This window comes from Bombina bombina, chromosome 3 (assembly GCF_027579735.1).
Source record: "Bombina bombina isolate aBomBom1 chromosome 3, aBomBom1.pri, whole genome shotgun sequence".
Classification (NCBI taxonomy): Eukaryota; Metazoa; Chordata; class Amphibia; order Anura; family Bombinatoridae; genus Bombina; species Bombina bombina.
Window position 1 is genome coordinate 44,321,198 of NC_069501.1, and position 24,501 is coordinate 44,345,698.

Sequence of the window (24,501 nt, forward strand, 5' to 3'; positions counted from 1 at the left end):
TTACATATTTTGAACCCTTTGAATTTATCTAGAATTGTCTGGGATTTTGTGTAATAAAAAAATAAAATTTGCTATTTAACATTGAAACCCGCAGCACCTTGCATTTTTTAAGAAATCAAACTCTGATAAAAATTGGTTTGGGGTTAGTTTAAAGAAGTACCGGTATATATTAACTCAATTAAATCCTAAGGTACAAGTGTATATAGATCCAGTCTGATTTATTGGAATTTGTTTAACATATATAACTGACATTATAATATTTGGATTTGATACCAACACAGGTTTTTTAGAAATGTATTTTTAAAGTGCCAGATCGCCTCTTTTGGCGCCGCCTCCACCCTTTGTTACTTTTAAACTATTTTAAATTAAGTTGACATTCTCACTTAAATACCTTAGAGTAGTTCTATGAGCAGATGAAAAATTACTAGGGCCCTTAAACCCTTTAGACTTCTGTCGATTGCTTTGCAATTGTAATTTGTCAAGATCTGCTAATACAAGCTTCTCAAAAGTTTCAACGCTATGATGAGTATTCTGTGGAAAAAAATGTGCTTTTATTGCGTAGGCCTAGATTTTTAATACTTAGTATGTTATTATTGGGTAATTCAGATTCTGCCTGTGCACCTGTGGACCAAAACGGGTTAACCATCTTTTAGCCTTTACTCAAAGGAACAGCCAAAGGCTGTATAAGATTAACCCTGTTAGTGGATGCATGCCACACTTTAAGTCTTATATTGCGAAAGAAGTGGTACATGTCCTTCCTCAAATTAAAAAAGTTACAGTCAGAAAGTGGACAGAACGACAAACCTTTCTGTAAGAGGGCAGTCTCATTACCGTTTAATAGATGGTCAGAGATATTTACAACTATATTCTGTTGTTGGAGCGTGTGGTCCTCCGTGGTTGTGGCTTGTCTCCCTGGGGTGCCTTCTGTTGGGCCTTGTTGTAGGATGCCTTGCTTTGAGCGCCAATGTTTTCGGCCGCCCCGCCTCCTGGGCCTCCTTCCCCCTCGCTGCAGGAAAAATCCGCTGAATCCGAGCTACTGCCCGATGTGCCTCCCTGGCGTGCTTGTCGACGACGTCCTCTGAAACCGGAAGTGACATTACGCTCCCTTCCTTGCGGATCATAGACCCATCGATAGACTCTATTGGATGCGTAATCCTGCTCGTCACGGTTGAATTTAACCCTCTTGCATTCCTCAATTATTTTGCGTAAATCAGCCAAGATGTTTTTATTATCTAACTTCAATTTGTCAAATGTTTCCACAGACAATGATTGGCGGATGTCCTCCTGTAATTTCTCAGTTGAAGCCTTCAATGTATCAATCTCTTTCTGCAAGAACTCCACAGTAAGGACAATAATATCAAATGAACATTTGTTCAGAATATATTCGAATTTCCTGCAATATTCCTGATCATCTTTGAGTAGGCTGGGGCGGGTACTCATGCAGAGTCCCCGTGGGATCCATTTAACCCTATAGTACTCAGCCAATGTATTTGCATGCAGGTCATAAGATAGAAGTTTCTTAGTACATTTTTCATATTGGGTACTTGCCAAATCTGTAGGAGCTGTGTGTAAAAAGCTACGTGAACCACAAACCAATGTGGTTATCCTGGAGGCCTCAAATTCTGTATAAGCAAAGGTCTGTGAACCTGATACATCCTCATTAGTAAACATGATGGGGTTAAATCAACAGTGCACGGACTTTCAACTACTAATATCTCATGCAAGCTGACTTGTAGTGAGGTTAAAATAGACTTCTTGGATGTATCTGTCACAAAAGTAGGCTGTGGGTTCTCTTCTGATATTTTTAGGAAGGACACCGATAGGAATAGCCTCCTATGCTTTGATAGTGCACACCATCCATCTTTATTGAAATCATTGCCCCGTAGTCAAATGTTAAGAGTAAAACGCATTGTGGATAATGAGAATACCCCTATTAACAGGTTGATGGAAATGGGTGATAAATTTTTACAACGTGGTTACCCCCATGAGCTCATATCTAACACCATTAATGATGTGCTTCCCTTGGATAGGGAGGCTTTATTGAAACCTAAAACATTTAAAAATTACAGAAAAAGAATGAAAATTGTATAAGAATTTTGCAGACAGAGCAACTTAATATCCAAGATTATTCGCCAGCATTGGGGTATTCTCCAATGTTGCAATCCAGACATAGAGGAGTTTGGCCAGAATGCAATGCCAGCTTATAAGCGTAGCAAGAATTTGGGTGATACATTGATTAGGGCTGACATAGGTGGTGGCAAAACGCAAACTCAGGGCTATATCACCAAAAAGAGCTTGGGGTGCTTCCCATGTCTGGGTTGTTGCAATTGTGGTTCTATCATAAAGAGTCCATATTTCCTTCATCCACACACAGGTTACAAGTTTAAATATAGGGATTACTTTACATGTAATACTAAGTTCGTAGTTTATCTTATTAAATGCCCATGTGGGCGTGGCTATGTGGGGGAGTCCACTAGGCACATTGGTGATCGTATCACAGAGCACAAAAGTAACATAAGATGTAATGTCCATACTGCCCCTGTAGCGCATCATTTTATTGCAGCTGGACATCAGATCAGTCAACTCAGATTCCAGGTAATAGAACAAGTCCACACCCCCAGACGGGGAGGTAACAGGGAACTATTACTTAAACAAAGAGAAACGTTTTGGATTTTTAAATTAGATACTCTGGAACCAAAGTGAATGAACAGGGAGATTAACTGGTCATCTTTTTATTGAACAGGTTGCTTTTGTGAAATCATTTTATTTATTTATATTTTTATAGAACCCACTGAGATCAACATCATTGTGCATAAAGAAGTGGGATTTGCAGCTTCCTGGCATATGTTCATCTGTGATAGTAAACAAGATATCTATGAATTGAATCCCTTTTATTGGGCTCATACCTTTATTATTGTCCTTGTCAATATAAGGAGGACTGTCTTGTTGCTCTTTTTCATTGGAATTTACAAGCTTGGCAGTTGCTTGTGACTGTCTTCCTTTTTTTTGGGTTACAAGTGCTGGTCACACCATTACAATTCTTACAATAATTACCTCCATGTGTATGGTTTCTATTTTTTTTTTTTAAAAAAGCTTTATTGAAGGAAAGGTGTACATCAGCAATGTTCAACCATCACAACTCACATAAATTACACTGTTATCCAGTATATACAACAAAGTTGAGTCATAGGCCTATAAAGAGATTACTAAGATAGAGTTCTTCATCTCAGAAAGACATAAATGGTGTGTGTCTAGATTACCATCAAAGTTTCTTGGTATTTTGTCCATTTAGAATATTCTGGGGCTCTCGTCACCTCAGAGAGCGGTATGCGTTCCTCGAGCTAGACTGATTATATCAATAGCATAATTCTACGCTCAATAGTACATGCCATATGTTGAACCCACAAAAACCACATTCCAAGCCCTGATCCAAATCAGATATGGAGAAGAAAAGAGGAGAGGAGTAGAGGGGAGGGAGGCTGGGGAAGAGAAGAATAAGATAAGTAAGGAAGAGAGAAGAAAGTGGCTGGTCCGACTGGGACCCACAGATACCGAACTCATAATATAATTTAATCTGCATGTGAATTTAAGAGCGTTTGCCAGTAAAACTGGATATTATGGTAAAGGGGAAGGCTGCCGTTCTTAAAGTATGAGTATTCCTCTACCTCCAGGAGCTCTGATGTGTTATGCAACCACTCCTGTAGAGTGGGGGCCTGAGGGGATTTCCACTTTCGGGCAATGAGTAATCTGGCTCCATTTAAGCTGTATTGTAAAAGTCTCCATTTAATTTTACATATTCTATCTGGTTTATGGTTAAGGAGGGCCGTGATTGGGGACAACTCAAAATGTTCTCCCATGACGTATTTCAGGCGGTTGACAATCCCCTCCCAGAATGGGAGCAGTTTCGGGCAATGCCACCAAATGTGGGCCATGGTGCCAGGAGACCCACAACCCCTCCAGCAGGACGCGTTAGAGTTAGGGTAGATACGTTTAAGCCTCTACGGGGTAAGATACCACCGAAACAGAATCTTATGATTGAGTTCCAAAATCCTAGGAGAGGAGGATGATTTTGAGGAGTGATAAAGTATGTTATCCCATTGCTCTTTTAAAGTGAAAGTAAATGTTAGCCCTTTACAATACATCCAGGTAATATTGTATACATTAAAAATATTAAGATCGCCATATTTTTTTATTTTAATTATGTGAATTTTGACTTTTATTTTAAATTTAATTTCTCCTACCGTTATCCTTCATGCTCCGCCTATCTTACACTTCCTATGCTTCTGTGTGTTGACGTATACAGGGAGTGCAGAATTTTTAGGCAAGTTGTATTTTTGAGGATTAATTTTATTATTGAACAACAACCATGTTCTCAATGAACCCAAAAAACTAATTAATATCAAAGCTGAATAGTTTTGGAAGTAGTTTTTAGTTTGTTTTTAGTTATAGCTATTTTAGGGGGATATCTGTGTGTGCAGGTGACTATTACTGTGCATAATTATTAGGCAACTTAACAAAAAACAAATATATACCCATTTCAATTATTTATTTTTACCAGTGAAACCAATATAACATCTCAACATTCACAAATATACATTTCTGACATTCAAAAACAAAACAAAAACAAATCAGTGACCAATATAGCCACCTTTCTTTGCAAGGACACTCAAAAGCCTGCCATCCATGGATTCTGTGAGTGTTTTGATCTGTTCACCATCAACATTGCGTGCAGCAGCAACCACAGCCTCCCAGACACTGTTCAGAGAGGTGTACTGTTTTCCCTCCTTGTAAATCTCACATTTGATGATGGACCACAGGTTCTCAATGGGGTTCAGATCAGGTGAACAAGGAGGCCATATCATTAGATTTTCTTCTTTTATACCCTTTCTTGCCAGCCACGCTGTGGAGTACTTGGACGCGTTTGATGGAGCATTGTCCGGCATGAAAATCATGTTTTTCTTGAAGGATGCAGACTTCTTCCTGTACCACTGCTTGAAGAAGGTGTCTTCCAGAAACTGGCAGTAGGACTGGGAGTTGAGCTTGACTCCATCCTCAACCCGAAAAGGCCCCACAAGCTCATCTTTGATGACACCAGCCCAAACCAGTACTCCACCTCCACCTTGCTGGCGTCTGAGTCGGACTGGAGCTCTCTGCCCTTTACCAATCCAGCCACGGGCCCATCCATCTGGCCCATCAAGACTCACTCTCATTTCATCAGTCCATAAAACCTTAGCAAAATCAGTCTTGAGATATTTCTTGGCCCAATCTTGACATTTCAGCCTGTGTGTCTTGTTCAGTGGTGGTTGTCTTTCAGCCTTTCTTACCTTGGCCATGTCATGAGTATTGCACACCTTGTGCTTTTGGGCACTCCAGTGATGTTGCAGCTCTGAAATATGGCCAAACTGGTGGCAAGTGGCATCTTGGCAGCTGCACGCTTGACTTTTCTCAGTTCATGGGCAGTTATTTTGCGCCTTTGTTTTTCCACACGCTTCTTGCGACCCTGTTGACTATTTTGAATGAAACGCTTGATTGTTCGATGCTCACGCTTCAGAAGCTTTGCAATTTTAAGAGTGCTGCATCCCTCTTCAAGATATCTCACTATTTTTTACTTTTCTGAGCCTGTCAAGTCCTTCTTTTGACCCATTTTGCCAAAGGAAAGGAAGTTGCCTAATAATTATGCACACCTGATATAGGGTGTTGATGTCATTAGACCACACCCCTTCTCATTACAGAGATGCTTAATTGGTAGTAGGCTTTCGAGCCTATACAGCTTGGAGTAAGACAACATGCATAAAGAGGATGATGTGGTCAAAATACTCATTTAAAAATTGCAAAAAACCAGGCGAGTCTCCAGGCACTATAGAATAAAAGTTCAATGTTTATTGGAAACCAGATAAAAAAGTTTAAGACATAATAAACATAAAATAAGAAAGCTGAGCTGTCTTACGCGTTTCGGCTACAATTAGCCTTACTCATAGACACACTTTGTGAGCACAGACACCAGGCTTAAATAGCCAAGTGGCCGGGAAAACAAAGCCCCAGCTGAACGTAATTAGCATAAGGTGCATTCATATGTTGTACTAAGAAACTATTACAAAAGTGACAGATATGGAAAGGGAAATAAACTGGATTGTAACAATACAATGTCAAAAAGAGGCACCAGTGCAAGCATATAGATAGGGGTGTTAACCAAAGGTAATCGCTTACTATCATCAGTATTATGAATGTAAATATATATAAATAGAGCGGGCAAGGTGATCTATAATTTAAAGGAACATACCCGTATATTAAAGTGTAGAAAACAATGGCTAAAGTTAAAAAAGAACAAAACCAGGGAATCTCACATAAGTATGAATAGACATATACACTCATATAGGCTAGCAAGTCCCTCATTACAAAGTAGATATTAAACCAAATATTTTGTTTTTTGAACTTTTAAAATATTTAAAGGGACATACGCTTAAGTAGAGGTGCTTGAATCCATACCAAGCATGAATTATGCCCAATTGTAAAAGAAGTTTAACAGGACATATAGTAACATTTGGAAAGTGGTTGTAGGTTTGGGAGTGTACTCCTCATTATTTAACAAATTGGGCATAATTCATGCTTGGTATGGATTCAAGCACCTCTACTTAAGCGTATGTCCCTTTAAATATTTTAAAAGTTCAAAAAACAAAATATTTGGTTTAATATCTACTTTGTAATGAGGGACTTGCTAGCCTATATGAGTGTATACATTCATAATACTGATGATAGTAAGCGATTACCTTTGGTTAACACCCCTATCTATATGCTTGCACTGGTGCCTCTTTTTGACATTGTATTGTTACAATCCAGTTTATTTCCCTTTCCATATCTGTCACTTTTGTAATAGTTTCTTAGTACAACATATGAATGCACCTTATGCTAATTACGTTCAGCTGGGGCTTTGTTTTCCCGGCCACTTGGCTATTTAAGCCTGGTGTCTGTGCTCACAAAGTGTGTCTATGAGTAAGGCTAATTGTAGCCGAAACGCGTAAGACAGCTCAGCTTTCTTATTTTATGTTTATTATGTCTTAAACTTTTTTATCTGGTTTCCAATAAACATTGAACTTTTATTCTATAGTGCCTGGAGACTCGCCTGTTTTTTTGCAATTTTTGTTTGGATATACACTGTTACCAGGCTCGAATCTCGGCACTCAGGTGGATAGTTGGTGTATGGGGCTACGATCGTGTAGCAGGGAATTCCATTGGCGTATGCAGACTATTACGTCATGAACCAGGAAGTGCCGGATCACGCTCAGCCACAGCGTGCTTACAACAAAACACTACGGATGCTGTGAAGCGGTATGCCCTTTTGGACGGATATCGGAGCACAGGCTACAAGACCTCCAGGAGTGAGGAGCAAGTGAAAGCCAGCGGGGCAGGATATTACAAAGGCTCGCGGAGTAAGGCTAAAGCAGCAAGTTTGGTGAGTTATACACCACTCCGGTGTTTAGCCGTATTTAAACCTGCCACACCGCAGACAGAGCTCTGTTCATATTTCCACATACTGCATGATTTGCACGCACCAACAGCGTCTGGACAAGATTTATTTATTTCCCTCCCCATACACCAAACACCTTGAGCAACACTGGGAAGAGTTTCTTGCTTATATCAATTAACCCCTTGTTTTCTTCCGTGTACTCGGTGGGAAAGACTCTGTATACACGACATTACAGTGACACCTGTTGATGGACTTTCTTTGCTGTTTATATATTTACTTATCAGTTTACTTAAAGTCCTTAATATTTGTAATTATGGAAACCACTGATTTATTTTCACTGAGATCACTAACAGATATGGATATGGAAAGACTTTCTTTGGACGACACTTTCATTAAACAAACTGAATCTTTATCCATTAGTGACATTTTCTTGCAGGAGTATAGGATATGGTGGGATAAACGTGCCCTGGAGAAATATCTACAGATGAATCTCATACCAAGGGGACTGAGACTCAATAAATACCCCTCTTTTAATGTTGATGATCCAGATTTCATCAAGGACTGGAATATCATATTAAGTGAATGTTCTAGTAGACTGATGGGTCTAATTATAAGATACAAAGAGTCACAGTTAAAAAAGACCAGGGAGGATTTAGTAAACATTCAAAAGGATCTCAATGCTTTTATAGATCACCCTAAATACCCACAGTTTGATAAAATCCTACAAGAAACGATTAAAAAATTTAGAACTGACCTAGATAATTTTAAACTTAGGAAATATAACAGGGATTACGCAGACCATACCAATAATAAGGTTTACAATTGGCACCTGCGTTCTCAGTTTTCAAATATCAGACAAAGGAAATCTAGGTCTAACTCCAGATCAACTCATTCATCTAGTAAAGATAGATCTGAAAAGAGGGTCACTTTTTCAGATAATGATACTTCTGAGGATGACCGCTCAGATAATGAGAATAGATTTGACTCAAGCGGTCCCTCTGATGAAGAATTACAAGTTTTACGTCCAATTATTAAGAATGTCAGACAGGATCCCATAGTCACGAGAAACGCCCATAAGAGGGATAATTCTACCCAATTGATCTCAGTTAATGATCAAAGGAATATGGAGTTTCTCAGTGACAATGAAATGGATCCAAGACCTACTGCCACCTCAGTCCCTATAAACAACTCAGCAGATACCCAGGTTTTTCAAATTGCCACCAGAGGCATCGCAGGAGGAGGGGTAAGAGGAAGAGGGGCAGGAGGCAGAAGGGGGCGTTACAGGGGCAGGGGAAGGAGGAACAAATATACCCTTTGAAGATTATCAATTTATCTTCTATTGCTCTGACTGATGGGGAGATGGAGGTACTTAGTCTGGGTTTAGGTTATGTCCCTACAAAGAAGTTTAACCTCTTCGACACGATTGTCGATGTTAATAAACTAATTAGGAATCTTACTCTAAAAATTTTTTTTTGGGACAAACATCAGGACGATACCTCCACATCCCCCTCAGATCCACCACTATGCACCACTCAAACACATATATATGATATAGTGGACTTTCAAGAAGTGTGCGATATACTTAGTCTGCAGGATCTAAGTATTGAGGCACACACGGATTCACTTACTTTAAAAACGTCACATGCTGGTTACAAACCGAAATCAGTGTTCTACCCCATTCGTGAAAGGGGACCTTTTTAAGAAGCCTTTCACAAAAGGGTAGAACAAGATTTGATTGAGCTCCATAATAATAAAAAAAAACACCTACCCTAACTTAACAGCATTACAAAAAGAATCTTTGGATAAATTAAAATCTAGACAAGATATCACCATAAAAGATTCAGACAAGGGAGGTAGTATTGTGGTCTTGGATAGATCCAAATACATAGAGGAGGCTCACAGACAATTATATGACAGAGATGTCTATCGAATTTTGAATTCTGATCCAACAGAATTATTTAAGACAAAGTTATGGAGTCTGCTGGACGATGGCCTGGAGGATGGAGTCATAGATCAGGATACTTTGGATTTTTTATATGTTTCTAACCCTGTTGTACCAATATTTCACCACCTCCCTAAGGTACATAAATCCTTGGAGGTGGTGAAAGGGAGACCTATTGTCTCGGGTATTGGATCACTATTTGAGCAGCTATCTAGCTGGATTGACTCCCTACTGCAGCCCATTGTCCTGCAGATTCCATCATACCTACGTGACACTAAGCACCTTCTTAACTGTCTGAAACAAGTGGTTTGGAATAAAGATTGTTCTTGGTTGACAATTGACGTGGTTGGTCTGTACTCTGCCATTCCGCACGATCAAGGGCTGATAGCAGTTAGATGTCTTTTAGATCAATTAAGTAATTATGATGACACACTTAAGGAATTTATAGTCAAATCTTTAGACTTTCTCCTGCACCATAACTACTTTAAGTTTGAGAATGAGTATTTCCTCCAGAGACGTGGGACCGCCATGGGTGCTAAATTTGCACCATCTTACGCGAATATTTTCATGGCATGGTGGGAGCGGTCCCACGTCTATGGTGAGGGTAACCCATATCGAGACTGCATCAACACCTATAAAAGATATATTGATGATCTTTTGATCATCTGGACTGGCACAGAAGATCAGAAATCTGATTTTGTGTCCTTTATCAACCAGAACGAAGCAGGATTAGAATTCACCTACCAATCTGATACCCATACGACAACATATCTAGATCTCACCCTAACAGGTGATGTTGAAAAGGGCCAGGTGATCACGAACTTGTACCGCAAACCCATTTCATGCAATAATATTCTGCATGCAAAAAGCAATCATCCCAGACACACGGGTTTTGGGATAGCAAAGGGACAATTTACACGCTTGAAGCGCAACTGTACAACAGATACTGACTTTGAAACAAATAGTGAGATACTAGCCACTCAACTTTTAGAAAGAGGGTATTCAAAGAAGGTTGTCAATAGGGCTTTATTGGAGGTAAAACGCATTGACAGGTCAACCATGTTGTCAACCAATTACAACTCTTCTAGGGGTGATAAGTTTGATAAGTCTAAACCCCTTTTCACAACCACTTATAGCTCCCAATATAGGGATATCTGTGCAATCATCACCAAACATCTCCCTATACTCACGGCAGAAGATAGTCTAAAAGACTATGTTCAATCTGGGTGCAACTTTGTAGCCAAAAGAGGCTGCACCATAGGGAACATGCTTTCACCGAGTATGTTAAAGAAAAAATCTGGTACTAGCAGTTGGTTACATGTTAAGGGGCATTATAAATGCAATTTTAACAAATGTATAGCCTGTAGCTACACACGTATTACAAAAAATGTTCAATCTATGGCTACTCAAAGGGTCTATTTCCTTAAGAACTGCACCAATTGCAGGACACACAATGTAATTTATTTGGTGGATTGCACATCTTGCAGAAAACAGTATGTAGGTTGCTCGACTAGAGAAGCACGCACTAGAATCCGTGAACATCTCAACAATATTGACAATGGTATTGAGTGTTCAGATCTAGCACGACACTTTATCCACAAACACGGTAAAAATGTTAAAAGCTTTCAATGGCAGGTCATAGAGCAAATCAGGACACCAGATAGAGGAGGTGACATGACTACTAGATTACTATACCAAGAGGCATACTGGATATTCCAACGTAGAACTAGGAGACCGGAAGGTTTCAATATAGAAGGAGATGTTATTAACTTCTGGAAACGAAGCTGATTATTGGAATTCATTTGATTCTAATGGTCAAGCATTTATAAATTCAAAGAGTACATGTCACTTTTGTATTTATAACAATAAGCGTATAGATAATTTAACATTCTAATTATGTGCCTGATATCTGTCATCTTATAACCACAGTCTCCTTTCTATTATACCAAACATTTAAGTCCCAGCAATTAAGGGTTTTATCATTAGAATATGAATCTTACATCGATTTGTTAAATAATGAGGAGTACACTCCCAAACCTACAACCACTTTCCAAATGTTACTATATGTCCTGTTAAACTTCTTTTACAATTGGGCATAATTCATGCTTGGTATGGATTCAAGCACCTCTACTTAAGCGTATGTCCCTTTAAATATTTTAAAAGTTCAAAAAACAAAATATTTGGTTTAATATCTACTTTGTAATGAGGGACTTGCTAGCCTATATGAGTGTATATGTCTATTCATACTTATGTGAGATTCCCTGGTTTTGTTCTTTTTTAACTTTAGCCATTGTTTTCTACACTTTAATATACGGGTATGTTCCTTTAAATTATAGATCACCTTGCCCGCTCTATTTATATATATTTACATTCATAATACTGATGATAGTAAGCGATTACCTTTGGTTAACACCCCTATCTATATGCTTGCACTGGTGCCTCTTTTTGACATTGTATTGTTACAATCCAGTTTATTTCCCTTTCCATATCTGTCACTTTTGTAATAGTTTCTTAGTACAACATATGAATGCACCTTATGCTAATTACGTTCATCTGGGGCTTTGTTTTCCCGGCCACTTGGCTATTTAAGCCTGGTGTCTGTGCTCACAAAGTGTGTCTATGAGTAAGGCTAATTGTAGCCGAAACGCGTAAGACAGCTCAGCTTTCTTATTTTATGTTTATTATGTCTTAAACTTTTTTATCTGGTTTCAAATAAACATTGAACTTTTATTCTATAGTGCCTGGAGACTCGCCTGGTTTTTTGCAATTTTTGTTTGGATATACACTGTTACCAGGCTCGAATCTCGGCACTCAGGTGGATAGTTGGTGTATGGGGCTACGATCGTGTAGCAGGGAATTCCATTGGCGTATGCAGACTATTACGTCATGAACCACGAAGTGCCGGATCACGCTCAGCCACAGCGTGCTTACAACAAAACACTACGGATGCTGTGAAGCGGTATGCCCTTTTGGACGGATATCGGAGCACAGGCTACAAGACCTCCAGGAGTGAGGAGCAAGTGAAAGCCAGCGGGGCAGGATATTACAAAGGCTCGCGGAGTAAGGCTAAAGCAGCAAGTTTGGTGAGTTATACACCACTCCGGTGTTTAGCCGTGTTTAAACCTGCCACACCGCAGACAGAGCTCTGTTCATATTTCCACATACTGCATGATTTGCACGCACCAACAGCGTCTGGACAAGATTTATTTATTTCCCTCCCCATACACCAAACACCTTGAGCAACACTGGGAAGAGTTTCTTGCTTATATCAAAATACTCATTTGCCTAATAATTCTGCACTCCCTGTAGAGCGGTCCCACCCGCTCTATACGTAGGTCAAATGCACGTTCACAAGCACAGTGCGCATTGCGCATGCGTGAATTGCAGATCTTAACTTCAATTTGCATGAGACTCTGTGATGATCCGGTGTACAAAGCGCATGCGTGAATCGCGGGGGAGACCTAGTTGCCGAGACGCAGTCTAAACTGATGACATCCTCTGCTGTTCTCAAAGAAAAGGTGTGCGCATGCGTGAATCATGACCGCGCTTCCTAAACAATGATGTCAAAACAGATTTGCCGCATGCGCAATTCAACACATAGGCGGATGACGTCGGCCTCACGGCCGCCTAATGGCCAGAAAGTCAATTGGTCGATGTTAAAACGTCATCAGGAAGTAAAATGAGAGACAAAAAACGGGTTGAATTGTCTGAAAATAGACTTTGAGGCGAAAATGGCATTTACATCAAAATTAGTACAATTAGTACTTCTAAGGAACATGATTCCTTTGGTATAATTCCCTTATTAAATTTGGCATTTATTGGAACGGGTGTCATAGGAGATATTAATGTGGTGATTCCCTTAGCCTTCAATCTGATTGTATCCCACGTGCGAAAGATATGGGCATATAACGAGGACAATCTGGCCCAGATGGGTCTACATGTATGCTTGATCCAGCAGAGCGGACCTATCGCTGGGGCCCCAACACACAGGAATCTATGGACATCCAAGCCTTCGTATATGTATTTTCATGCCATTCTAATACTCTTTGTGAGACTACTGCTTTGTAGTATTGTGAAATCATAGGTACTCCTAGCCCTCCCTTCCTCAATGGTTTCATGAGGACTCTTTTACTGATACGAGGTTTTATATTCCCCCATATGAATGTGTTTATCAGAGATTGGATTTGACTTAGATAGGACGTCGGGAGATGTATCGGGGCAGCTTGAAGGATATATAAAAGTTGAGGCAGGGTGGTCATCTTAACCGACTGAATCCTGCCCCACCAGGAGAGGGGTTTATTTTGCCATGAATCAAAATCCCTCTTGAGTTTGTGTAAAATATGTAAGTAGTTGTATTTAAAAAGTTTATTCACTGACGGAGTAAGATATATCCGTACGGTTTCTATTTTGGACCAAAGACCACTTCTCACCATCTCTCCTATATTTTATTTTCTTTTAATTCACTTATCTCTTCTTTTAAGTGTTTTAATGTATCCCCAACTACTCATTATTATACTTAATAACATATGTTTTTGTTGACAGGTATACACTATTGAATCAATCTAATTTTGATTATATGATTACCTACCTCTCTATATTCACTTATATGCTACAGCAAACTTCACTGATGGGTTGTTTTCTTGATGGGAGGAGTTTTATATATTATTTAAACACACGTTTCGATATTGATTGTTTGAGAAAGGGGTGCTCTACCCCGAAATGTCCCAGAAAAAAAATAAAAATGTTTTGATTATGTTTCTGTTGGATACATATACAGTACATGGTTTAAAAAACAAAAAAACCATACACAAGCAGAAATGACTATGCACAAGATGTATTTATTGGTACTGAGCTACTTAACAGAATTCCCATCTTCAGTACAGTAGCATTACTTAGTTGCAAAAATAAGATTTTAGAAACAAAATCTGTGTAAAAAAGGCTTATACAAAAGTGAAATGCAAGTGTCAGACTAGACAAGTGTTTAACAGAAATCATTTTTAACTTCTAAAGTGCAAATATCTTCTAACTCTGAACTGTATGAATTTATAAAATATAGTATGCTGAATGATGCAGTAATAAAAATGCACAGCATAAGATGTACTTTGCTTTGTATTATGTTGGACACAGCTGTCAAACATGGTAGTCGCTCTCCTAAAGATATCAGGAATTTGACCATTAATTTAAAAAGCACTAAAGATTTTAAAATGAATCACTGTGTTAGGAAAGCTGGGTAACAGTAGTACATGGAAGGTCCGCCTGGCAGTGGGCTAAATAAGATGCCAGCATACAGAGATTCTATTTGTAATTGGATGAACATCTCTTGCTCAGAAATAGCCAATTTCTTCCTCCTTAGTCTTGCACTCCTTGAAACCTGAAAGGGTCACTTTTTTCCCATCATGAGGAAGAGATTCATGGATACGCACATGAAAATATTCATTACCTCCTACCTGTATCTGTGAAGAGAAGTAGAACAATGTTTATTAGACACACACAAGGTTACAGACCATATCTTTAAGATGGACCTTATCATCATCAGTTATTTGTGCCAAAAGCTTCATCAGCAATATAACACGGGTATAATAAGCAAAGGCAGCATTTATGAGAAGCAAATGAATAGAGGACCCTGTCAAGAGTTGCCCTGTGGCAGATCACCTTATGAGAAAGAAAAAAAAAAAAAAAAAAAGGAGAGAAAGAAAAAAAGAGAAAGGGCATGCGTGGGTGGGGTAAGGATGTTATTGTCAACAGTTATAGAAAGTTGGGGGGTCAAGATTGTGGAGCGAGGGGGGAATAAGGAGCTCAGTTTTAGAGATTTAGCTTAAGTCAGTGAGAGAACATCCAGAATGAAATATTAGAAAGACAGATAGTGACAAGTTGGTAAGGAATGTGAAAGGTCTGGTGCAGAGCGGTAGATTTCCACAAAGTGGCAGACGATGCTCCAGAGAAGGCTACACCAAAGTTACGATTAGACAGGAAGGAGAACCATGCAAATGCCAACGTATATGAGGGTTTGAGGCAAGAGAGGGTGGTCAACAGTATTAAAGGCTGCAGACAGATTGAGAAGGATTAACAGAGAGACATAGCGTTTAGATATTGCTGTAAGTAGGTCATTAGTAACCTGATTGTAGTATATGCAGAGTGGTGGGGGAGAAATCCAGATTGCAATAGATCAAAGATGGAGATTAATGTAGGGAAGCGCAATCGACATGTATTTACCACTAGCCCTTCTAGAGGTTTGGAAGCAAAGGGCGGAGTAGGAAAATAGGGTGGCAGTTTGAGGGGGGAGGATAGATAAAGAGGTTGTTTTTGAGGATAGGTGTGACTAGAGTATGTTTAAGGAATGAGTGAAATATACCAGAGCTGAACGACAAAAATAAGTGTGTGAGGATTGGAATAAGAGTAGGGGAGGGTATGGGATTAAGAGGGACATGTAGTGAAATAAGAAGATACAAGGGCAGAAACTCAAAGGGATACTAATACCAAATTTTTTCTTTAATGATTCAGATGGAGCATGCCATTTTAAGCAACTTTCTAATTTACTCCTATTATCAAATTTTCTTCGTTCTCTTGGTATCTTTATTTGAAAAAGCAGGGATGTAAACTTAGGATCCCACCCATTTTGGCTAAGCATCCTGAGTAGCGCTTGCTGATTTGTGGCTAAACCACCAATGTGCTGAACCAAAAATAGGCGGGCTCCTAAGCTTAGATTCCTGCATGTCATATAAAGATAGCAAGAGAACGAAGGAAATTTGATAATAGGAGTAAATTAGAAAGTTGCATGCTCTATCTGAATCATGAAAGAAAAAATAATTGGGTTTAGTATCCCTTTATTGTTAAGTAACAGGAGCAAAATATCAGAATTTGTGGCTATATGGGTGCTGGCAGTTTGCTAAGAAATAATTTAATTTCAGATGGAATCAAATTTGCTTTTGAAGTGGCTGGCAAATTAAAAACTTGTTGCATTCTCTATTGGGTTTCATTTAGTGTGGAATTTAGTGTGGGGATTGAATGATGAGAGAGTACTAGGGAGTTCAGTGATGTTGTAAATGCGGAGGACAATTGAAATTTGTAAAGTGTGAGACGGCTGAAAATCAGAACAAGGGAGTGTTCGATGAGTGGGAGTAAGCGACGCACCCGTCTGAAACTTCTCTATGAATAGAACTTACTAATATTTTAAATCTTGTGGTTTGTTTTTAGCCTGGCTCTAAGTCAAGGCAACAATAGCAGGTGTGTGCAAAATAAAATAGCAGTGATATTAGTTGTGTGTGTCTTGTAGTAAAGCAGATGTAGAATTCTGCTCCTTACATTTACATGTGGGTATAATAGACCATAATTACCTTGATGAAGTAGTTTGTCCCAGCAACCACTTGAGTTTTGAATGAAACGACTATAAATTTGCCAAAGTTCTTCCCAGACTGCTTTTCAATGTCTGACCTCACCTACAAAGCAAGAAAAAAAAGTTTGTTATTAGCAACCATAATCAATCAAGGATTAAGATAAAGATCTATGTTTTTGTTGATATATTTTGCACAACCCCAATTTAATAATTTAGCGTTTTCTTTTTACAGGCTTATTGTTTATGCTCACAGAAGTATGCAGCACCCGTTTGGACACAATTTACATAGTTATTGTCTAACATGCCAGTATTACTCAGTACCCCTTCAATACCACACTGAGATGAGACATTATCAAGTTATCTGCTGCTGAGACAACAGGTTAAATTATACTTGTCACAACTATATAAGTATTTTATGGCTATGAGTAATGTGTTACTAAGAGACACTATACAATTTGATTCCAATGACTCGTTATAGCAGCTGCAGAGTATGAAAATGTACTTTTTTTTAATATATGAAATTGTCGGGGTTTTATTTGCTCTTTAAAACCATAGCCCATTTAAAGGAGCTGAGCTTACATGTAGAGCCGGCCTTATCTCTCGCTCTATATACACAATTATCTTATCATTGTCTGTAAACACAACGCCCAATGCTTAGAGAGAACAGCTGAAAAATATGCACATTTTAGTGCCTATCTCCCAAGTCGTATTTCTTCTGCTGGCTCTTGATGACATAACTTCTGTACAATTTACTGCAGTATTGAAATGTTCTAATACAGGTGGTGGTTCCAAAAGTATAAAAAAAGTAAACAAATTTATAATGGAACATTGGGAACACATTAACAAGTGGATAACTTGTTTTTTTTATTTATTTTACCAGCACACATTTCTTTTAATACAGTCGCTTGCGTTTCACTTTTCTTGCAATCTTAGAGACAGTGTAGTCAAAATTAAACTTTAATGATTCAGACAGCGCACAACTTTCCAATTTACTTTTATCATCAAATTTGCTTTGTTCCCTTTGTTATTCTTTGTTGAAAGCTAAACCTAGGTAGGCTCCTATGCTAATTTCTAAGCCCTTGAAGGCTGCCTCTTATCTCAGTGCATTTTGACCGTTTTGTTACAGCTAGACAGCGCTAGTTCATGTGAGTCATAGAAAAGATTGTGCTCACTCCTGTGGAAATACTAGGAGTCAACACAGATTGGCTAAAATGCAAATCTGTCAAACTAAACTGAAATAAGGTGGCAGTCTGCAGAGGCTTAGATAGTAATACAAGGTAATCACAAAGGTAAAATGTGTATTAAAGGGACACTATACCCAAACATTTTCTTTTATGATTAAGGTAGAGAATACAATTTTAAACAACATTCCAATTTACTTCTATTACCTAATTTGCTTCATTCTTTTGATATACTTTAAAGAAGAAATAGCAATGCACACAGTGAACCAATCACAGGAGGCAGCTATGTGCAGCTACTAAGCATATCTAGATATGCTTTTCAGCAAAGAATATCAAGAGAATGAAGCAAATTAGATAATAGAAGTAAATTAGAAAGTCGTTTATAATTGTACGCGCTTTCTAAATCATGAAAGAAAAAATGTGGGTTTCATGTCCCTTTAATATAACAGCGTTGATTATGCAAAACTGGGAAATGGGTAATAAAGGGATTATCTGTTTTTTTTTTAAACAATACAAATTCTGCAGTAGGCTGTCCCTTTAAAGGTACATAAAAGTGTTCTAATGAATTAACATTTACCTTCTCATTTTAAGCCTCCAGTAGAGGTTTGAAACCTAAAAAGCTAACCAGAATACTCCAGTAAATGGCCTGTCCTGCCCATAGACTGGCACCAAGTGGCAGATTCACTGGATCTCTGCAGTAAATACACATTGATACAAATGCTGCCAGGGTAAATCTGAGAACATCCCATAATATCCCTGGTGATCAAACTGCAAGAATCAACCCCACATTTATTTTACAAAGTAAAGAATCTAGAACTCACATGTTGGTGAGAAATGATGTACTGTAAACCCTGTTTAACCCCTCAGCTGCCATAAGGGTCTCACGCAGAATATGTTAATGTCACCAAACCTAAAACAAGAATTTGAATTCTCCCCACTATACTTTATGTATTACACTTTACAAAGAATAAATAGTCTCAGGGACTTCTGGCAATAAAAAAACCCACACCCCACTTATTAGCGTTACTCTAACACTGGGATATTAAATAGAACCTGGTGGTCAGCGATTTTTTTTTCTCTCTTTAGGAGAGGCACAGTCTACTCTAATTGCAAAAGCGCTTAGATAATAATGCACCGGCACACCAAAGGTTAAAAGAGATTGAATTTTCGGATACGTACGTACCTTGTCTGCGATAGCCTGTACTTCTGGGGTAGCCGGATGGGCATTTCCGAGTCCTCCAGCCAATCCTCCAGGCAGAGCCATTGTGCTGAGTGAATAGAAGAATGATGACTCTCCGCTGACGGACCGCGGTATTTATAGGGCTAGGTGCGGAGCCTACAGTCAGTACAATGGGTGGGGAGTCACGGCTGCTATATAAACAGAGGCGCGCCCTATTTTATAGGGGCGTAATCACAAATCGCTCAGGTTACAGTGTAGTTCGGCATGGTATGTACGGTACTGTTGTTATAGTCTGTTTAATAAGAGCAGTTCCTCACGGCGCGTGACCGAAGGGGAGGAGCGAGAGCGCGGGGCTTTGGAGGAGCTATTGCTAATAGGGGAAGAGACAGCGGCCCTTAATATCAGGTTCTGTGTGGGCACCAACCTAAAACAGAAACGCTAACAGTGTATTATATACATAGTAAAAAGGTTGCAATATACTCGTTATTTATATTGCCCCCTTTACTGTAATTTAACACTGAAAATGTGTTATTTATTCTTAAAGGGACATCAAACAGCTGGGTACCACTACATCTTTATGGTTACTGCTTACCATGCTAGTCTCTTTCCTCCCGTGTCTGCAGCTCTCTTCAAATCCATTAGCTTATTTTAACCCTTGTGAGCTGGTTAGTTCTGCATCTTCACAATGTGCGTCATCATCAAGGAGTTTAACCCTTCACTACCTGGAATTTCAGACAAAGTCCCAAAATACAAGAGAAGTTTTAGCATTTTTGCTATCACTCTGTTTAAACAGAAATTGAGCCTTTTTTTTTTTGACTTACCTATGGAAAAAAATAATATATATATATATTTTTTTTTTCACAGCATCTCACAAAAGTGAGTACACCCCTCACATTTTTGTAAATATTTTATTATATCTTTTCATGTGACAACACTTGAGGAAATGACACTTTGCTACAATGTAAAGTAGTGAATGTACAGCCGGTATAACGGTGTAAATTTGCTGTCCCCTCAAAATAACTCAACACACAGCCATATAAAGAGAGCTTTCAGAGGATGACAGTTTCAGCTAGCTATTTATTCAGAGAAATCAGAAATGATTGTAAAAGGACCCCAAAAATTAACAAAAAAAATATAAAGATTATCACATTCCACAAAAACTTGTAGCATTCTAACTGTAGTAAAAAAATCATAACATTTGTTCATTGGTATCATGTGATTCAGCTAAGGAAAGTGGAGGGCTGATTAAGCACGCAGCAACTTAAGGGTTAACTTTTGACTTAGTTGCTACGTGCATTAATGCATGTGTGTGCTGCTGGTCTGACAGCTAGAGGGAGATGTTGCACAACCTATATTTAAGAGCTGTAGGCAGGAAGTAGGGTCACTAACCTGTTTTCTGTCTTGCAGGTGGAAGCATGGTGAAGCCTCGTCGCACTTCCAGTCCTCCAAGGCGTTTTTGTGAAGAGCAGGATTCACCTGAAAAGAGAAGGAGGACATTAGCCTATACTATGGGTGATATCATTCCTCCCTCTCCCTCTGTTCCCTCAGCTATGCCTTTTCCTCATGCTACTTATGCTCTCCTGTCCTCTTCTCTCCCTGCTCCCCCTCCCCCCTCTTTTCTCCCTGCCTATTCTATATCCCTTCCTTCTTCTTCTGTCTCTTCTTCTGTAATTTTTTCCTCCCCTTCTGCTATGCCTGTAGTTTCCTTTTCTTCCTCTCTGGCGGTTCCTATCTTTTCTTCCACCCCTTCTTTCTTCCCTGCGCCTACCAGGACTTCTTATTTCCCCTTAGGCAACCCCCCTCAACCATCCATCCCTCCCAACAGCTTGCCGTTTTCAGCCCCTGCATCTTGTATGCATGGGGGGACCGGTCCTGCTGCTCCTGCTGTTCCGGATCGTCACATGGTGGAGGGGGACCCCATGTCCCCCTTGCTTCTTAGTGACACCGGTCTGTCCGATGGATCCGACTCTCCTCCTCTGACTGCCGGTCAGAGGGTTGTCGGCGGTGGAGAGGCGGATCCTGGGCCTTCTAATGCTGGGCCTTCTAATGCTCCGCCCCCGGTGACATCACGCGCCCTCCGGGTCTTGGCGCCATCTTGCTCAGAGAGAGCCCGCGCGCAGAGACCGGAGGCTGCGCATCCAGCTGTGTTAACCAGGCCAGGCAACAATCGGATACCCTCCCAGGTAAGTGGGGTATCCGGTACTGGCAATAGGGGTAAGGGGGAGGTTGTGAGCTACAGGAAGGGCCAAGGGGCTTGCAAAAAAGGAAAAGGTCCTCTCAAAGCAGTTGCAGAGGTCAGTAAGCCAAAACGAACTAGAAAAGGGCAGTTAGGAAGGGACATCAAGCAGTAGATTTAACCCCCACTGGGAAGCGCATAAATAAATCAGGGGGATACATGAATATTTTGGCCAGCTTAAAAAAGAGACTATTAGCCAGGGGCCCAGGCAGTTTACAGGGGGTAGGTGTATCGCAGGGTCAGGGAGCGCAGAACCTTATTGTCGATTCCAGTGATACCCACACTTGCCCTATTGTATTGCAGGTTGCGATGGCATCGACGGCATCTACATCGGCCGCAATATCAAGTCAAGCCGGGACGTCAGCTGCAGTGGTGATCCCCGCAGCAAGGCAGACACCTCGACCTACGCCTTTGGTGTCGGTTCCTGCGTCATCCGGAGCTGAATCAGCCGCTGGAGCTGGTGAGTCCTTGATTGCACCACACTGTAAGGGGGTGGATGGTTTCTCTACAGGGGACTCTGATAGTTCGTCAGGTTTCAAGGACAAAGGTCAGCGCAAGCTGTTTAGGTATATTAGGAAGATAGCGGACGCAAAGGGGGCCAGCGTGGTAGGCTCAGTTAGTTTAGGGGCGTCAAGTGGATCCCAGGGACTTTCAGTCCCGGGTTCCCTGCCGGGTAGTCAGGCTACCTCATCGAAGTCGCTAGGGGCCAGCACGTCGGATACTTATCTGTGCATCGTGCATTCGCTCCATTCCCATCTCAAACCACGCATAGCCAGACGTATTAAGGAGGGGAGGTACGTTAAGATCTTTGAGCTGTCTAGGCTAGCGCAGGATTTGAAAGAGAGGGTCGAGGAGGGGTCTGGCGACAAGAAAGCCAAGAGACCTGAGACATACGAAGAATGGATGCGGTGCTTCCGAGTATTAGCTTCCTGTTATTTGGAAGCTAACCCTCAACATAACCTGAATATCCTCAAGTATATGGAGGTCATCGATGACATCCATACAAGAGGTAAAGGGACAGCATGGCGTCAGTATGACGCCGAGTTCCGGCGCAGGTTGGAATCTAATCCGATTCTTCATTTTGGAATGAAGGAGATGGATTTGTTCTCGGGTCTGGAGCTATCAGACAGCGCAGTCATTTCCCCCACGAGGCCGGCGTTGCCTAGCATGCCGAATAGGCAGTTTAGACGGCAGGGGGGGAGAGAGTGTTGGAAGTTCCAAGAGAAGCAGTGTGATAAGGGAACTCAGTGTCTCTTTCGTCACATCTGCATCTACTGCAGCGGGGCCCACGCGGGCACTGAGTGCCCCAGGCGTCGTGATTCAAGCGGGGGGAGGCCCCCATTTAGACCGCAAGCTGCGGGAAAGGGCGCATACACCCCTGAGGCTAGGGGAAATTTGTAGCTTGCTTAGGGAATATCCAGATCAGGTAGCGGCTGGCTTCCTTAGATCCGGTTTGTCGTATGGTTTTTGCATCCCAGTTAAGCGCCCCGTTTTTTCCTCCCCTATAATTCGCAATCTTAAATCGGTTACTCAACATCCGCAGGCCGTGGCGGATAAGATAGCCAAGGAAGTGGCGTTAGGGCGCATGGCCGGCCCTTATTTAAGTGCCCCTTTGGGGAATTTAGTTGTCTCCCCTCTAGGCATAGTGCCAAAGAAAGAGCCCAGGAAGTTCAGGCTGATACAACATTTGTCTCACCCTGAGGGTGCGTCCGTGAACGACGCGCTTGACAAGGGAGACACGTTTCTTACCAATCCTTTGAATCCGCGCTGGCGGTTATTCAAGGGTTGGGGCGAGGGACGGAGATGGCGAAGGTTGACATAGAATCTGCTTTTCGCCTCCTACCTATCCATCCGGGGAGTTTCTATCTGATGGGGTGCAGGTTTCAGGATCGGTACTACGTGGACCGCTGCTTACCAATGGGTTGCGCCATTTCGTGCACTTACTTTGAATTATTTAGTTCCTTTTTGCATTGGGCAGTGGTTCGCGAGTCCGGACTGGAACATGTGGCGCATTATTTAGATGATTTCTAGTTGATGGGTAGGGCAGGATCTGGGGATTGCGCAAGGTTGCTTGATAGTATGATTCATCTTTCTTCGCGCCTAGGCGTTCCTTTGGCAGCGGAAAAGACAGAAGGGCCTTGTACGCGTATTGTCTTCCTGGGTATCGAAATCGATACCATGAAGGGAGAATGTAGGTTGCCTAGGGCTAAGATTGACTCTGCATTGGCAGCCATTCTAGCTATCAGGGAGGCTGGGAGGTCCACGCTGCGTGACTTTCAGTCTCTTCTTGGCCTCTTGAATTTCGCGTCCAGGGTGATTCCTATGGGCAAGATTTTTAATCGCAGAATGGAGGCGGCGACCAGGGGACTTAGATTACCTAGGGCCCCGGTTAGGATTTCTGCAGATATCTTGAGTGACCTGTCAGTCTGGTCCTCATTTCTGCGCGATTTCAATGGCGTAAGGATTTGGTTACCCAAGCCGGTCAGCAGCCAACAGCTGCACCTATATACCGACGCTGCTGGGGGTCAAGGTTTAGGTGCCTATTTTGAAGGTTCGTGGTGCGTGGCGCCGTGGCCGGCCGCATGGGGAAGCAGGGGGTTGTTAAAAAAACTTGACACTGCTGGAGCTTTTCCCCATCTTAGTAGCTGTTGAGCTGTGGCACGGGCGCTTACAGAACCGAGCGGTTACTTTTTGGTGCGATAACCTGAGCGTTGTGCACGCTATCAACAGGCTATCGGCTTCTTCCCCCCCTGTAGTTAACGTGCTGCGCCAGCTTGTCCTGCTCTGTCTGCGACATAACATTATGTTCACGGCGAGGCATGTTCCCGGGGTCCGCAACGTGATAGTGGATTCGCTGTCCAGGGGTCAGTGGGATAGGTTTAGGGAGTCGGCGCCTGCAGCTGAGGCGCGGGGTGACGTTTGTCCTGCTTATCTCTGGCAGGTGGTGAGTTCTGGGGAACTGCGTTAAGGTTGCTGCAAGGGTCGCTGGCGGCGAGAACATGGCATTCATATCGCAAGTATTGGGCCGAATGGGAGGACTTTCTGTCCATGCAGGGTTTATCCTGGAGCACGCCAGGCGTGCACAGCTTTTTGCAGTGGGTGGTGTGTTTACATGAGAAAGGCATGGTGCCGGGCGCCATAGGCAGCAGAGCAGCGGCTGTTTC

The 24,501-nt window shown here is 41.2% G+C and overlaps 1 protein-coding gene across 1 annotated transcript; it reads right to left on the minus strand.

Annotated features, from left to right (window-relative positions):
- Positions 1-14,225: 14,225 nt before the first annotated feature.
- On the minus strand, positions 14,226-19,262 carry LOC128652846 (cystatin-B). The gene is made up of 3 exons (XM_053705813.1): positions 19,105-19,262; positions 16,742-16,843; positions 14,226-14,860 (listed from the first exon to the last, which is right to left on the minus strand). The coding sequence occupies exons 1-3, from the start codon at positions 19,183-19,185 to the stop codon at positions 14,732-14,734; spliced, it is 312 nt and encodes a 103-aa protein (XP_053561788.1). The 5' UTR covers positions 19,186-19,262; the 3' UTR covers positions 14,226-14,731.
- Positions 19,263-24,501: the final 5,239 nt, after the last annotated feature.

What these genes read in the sequence shown, in the direction of transcription:
- LOC128652846 (XM_053705813.1), bottom strand. Translation starts at nt 19,185, where the DNA reads ATGGCTCTGCCTGGAGGATTGGCTGGAGGACTCGGAAATGCCCATCCG. An exon ending in TACAGGCTATCGCAGACAAG is followed by an intron (nt 16,844 to 19,104) that starts GTACGTACGTAT and finishes CTTGCTTTGTAG; the next exon opens with GTGAGGTCAGACATTGAAAA. An exon ending in GGACAAACTACTTCATCAAG is followed by an intron (nt 14,861 to 16,741) that starts GTAATTATGGTC and finishes TTCTCTTCACAG; the next exon opens with ATACAGGTAGGAGGTAATGA.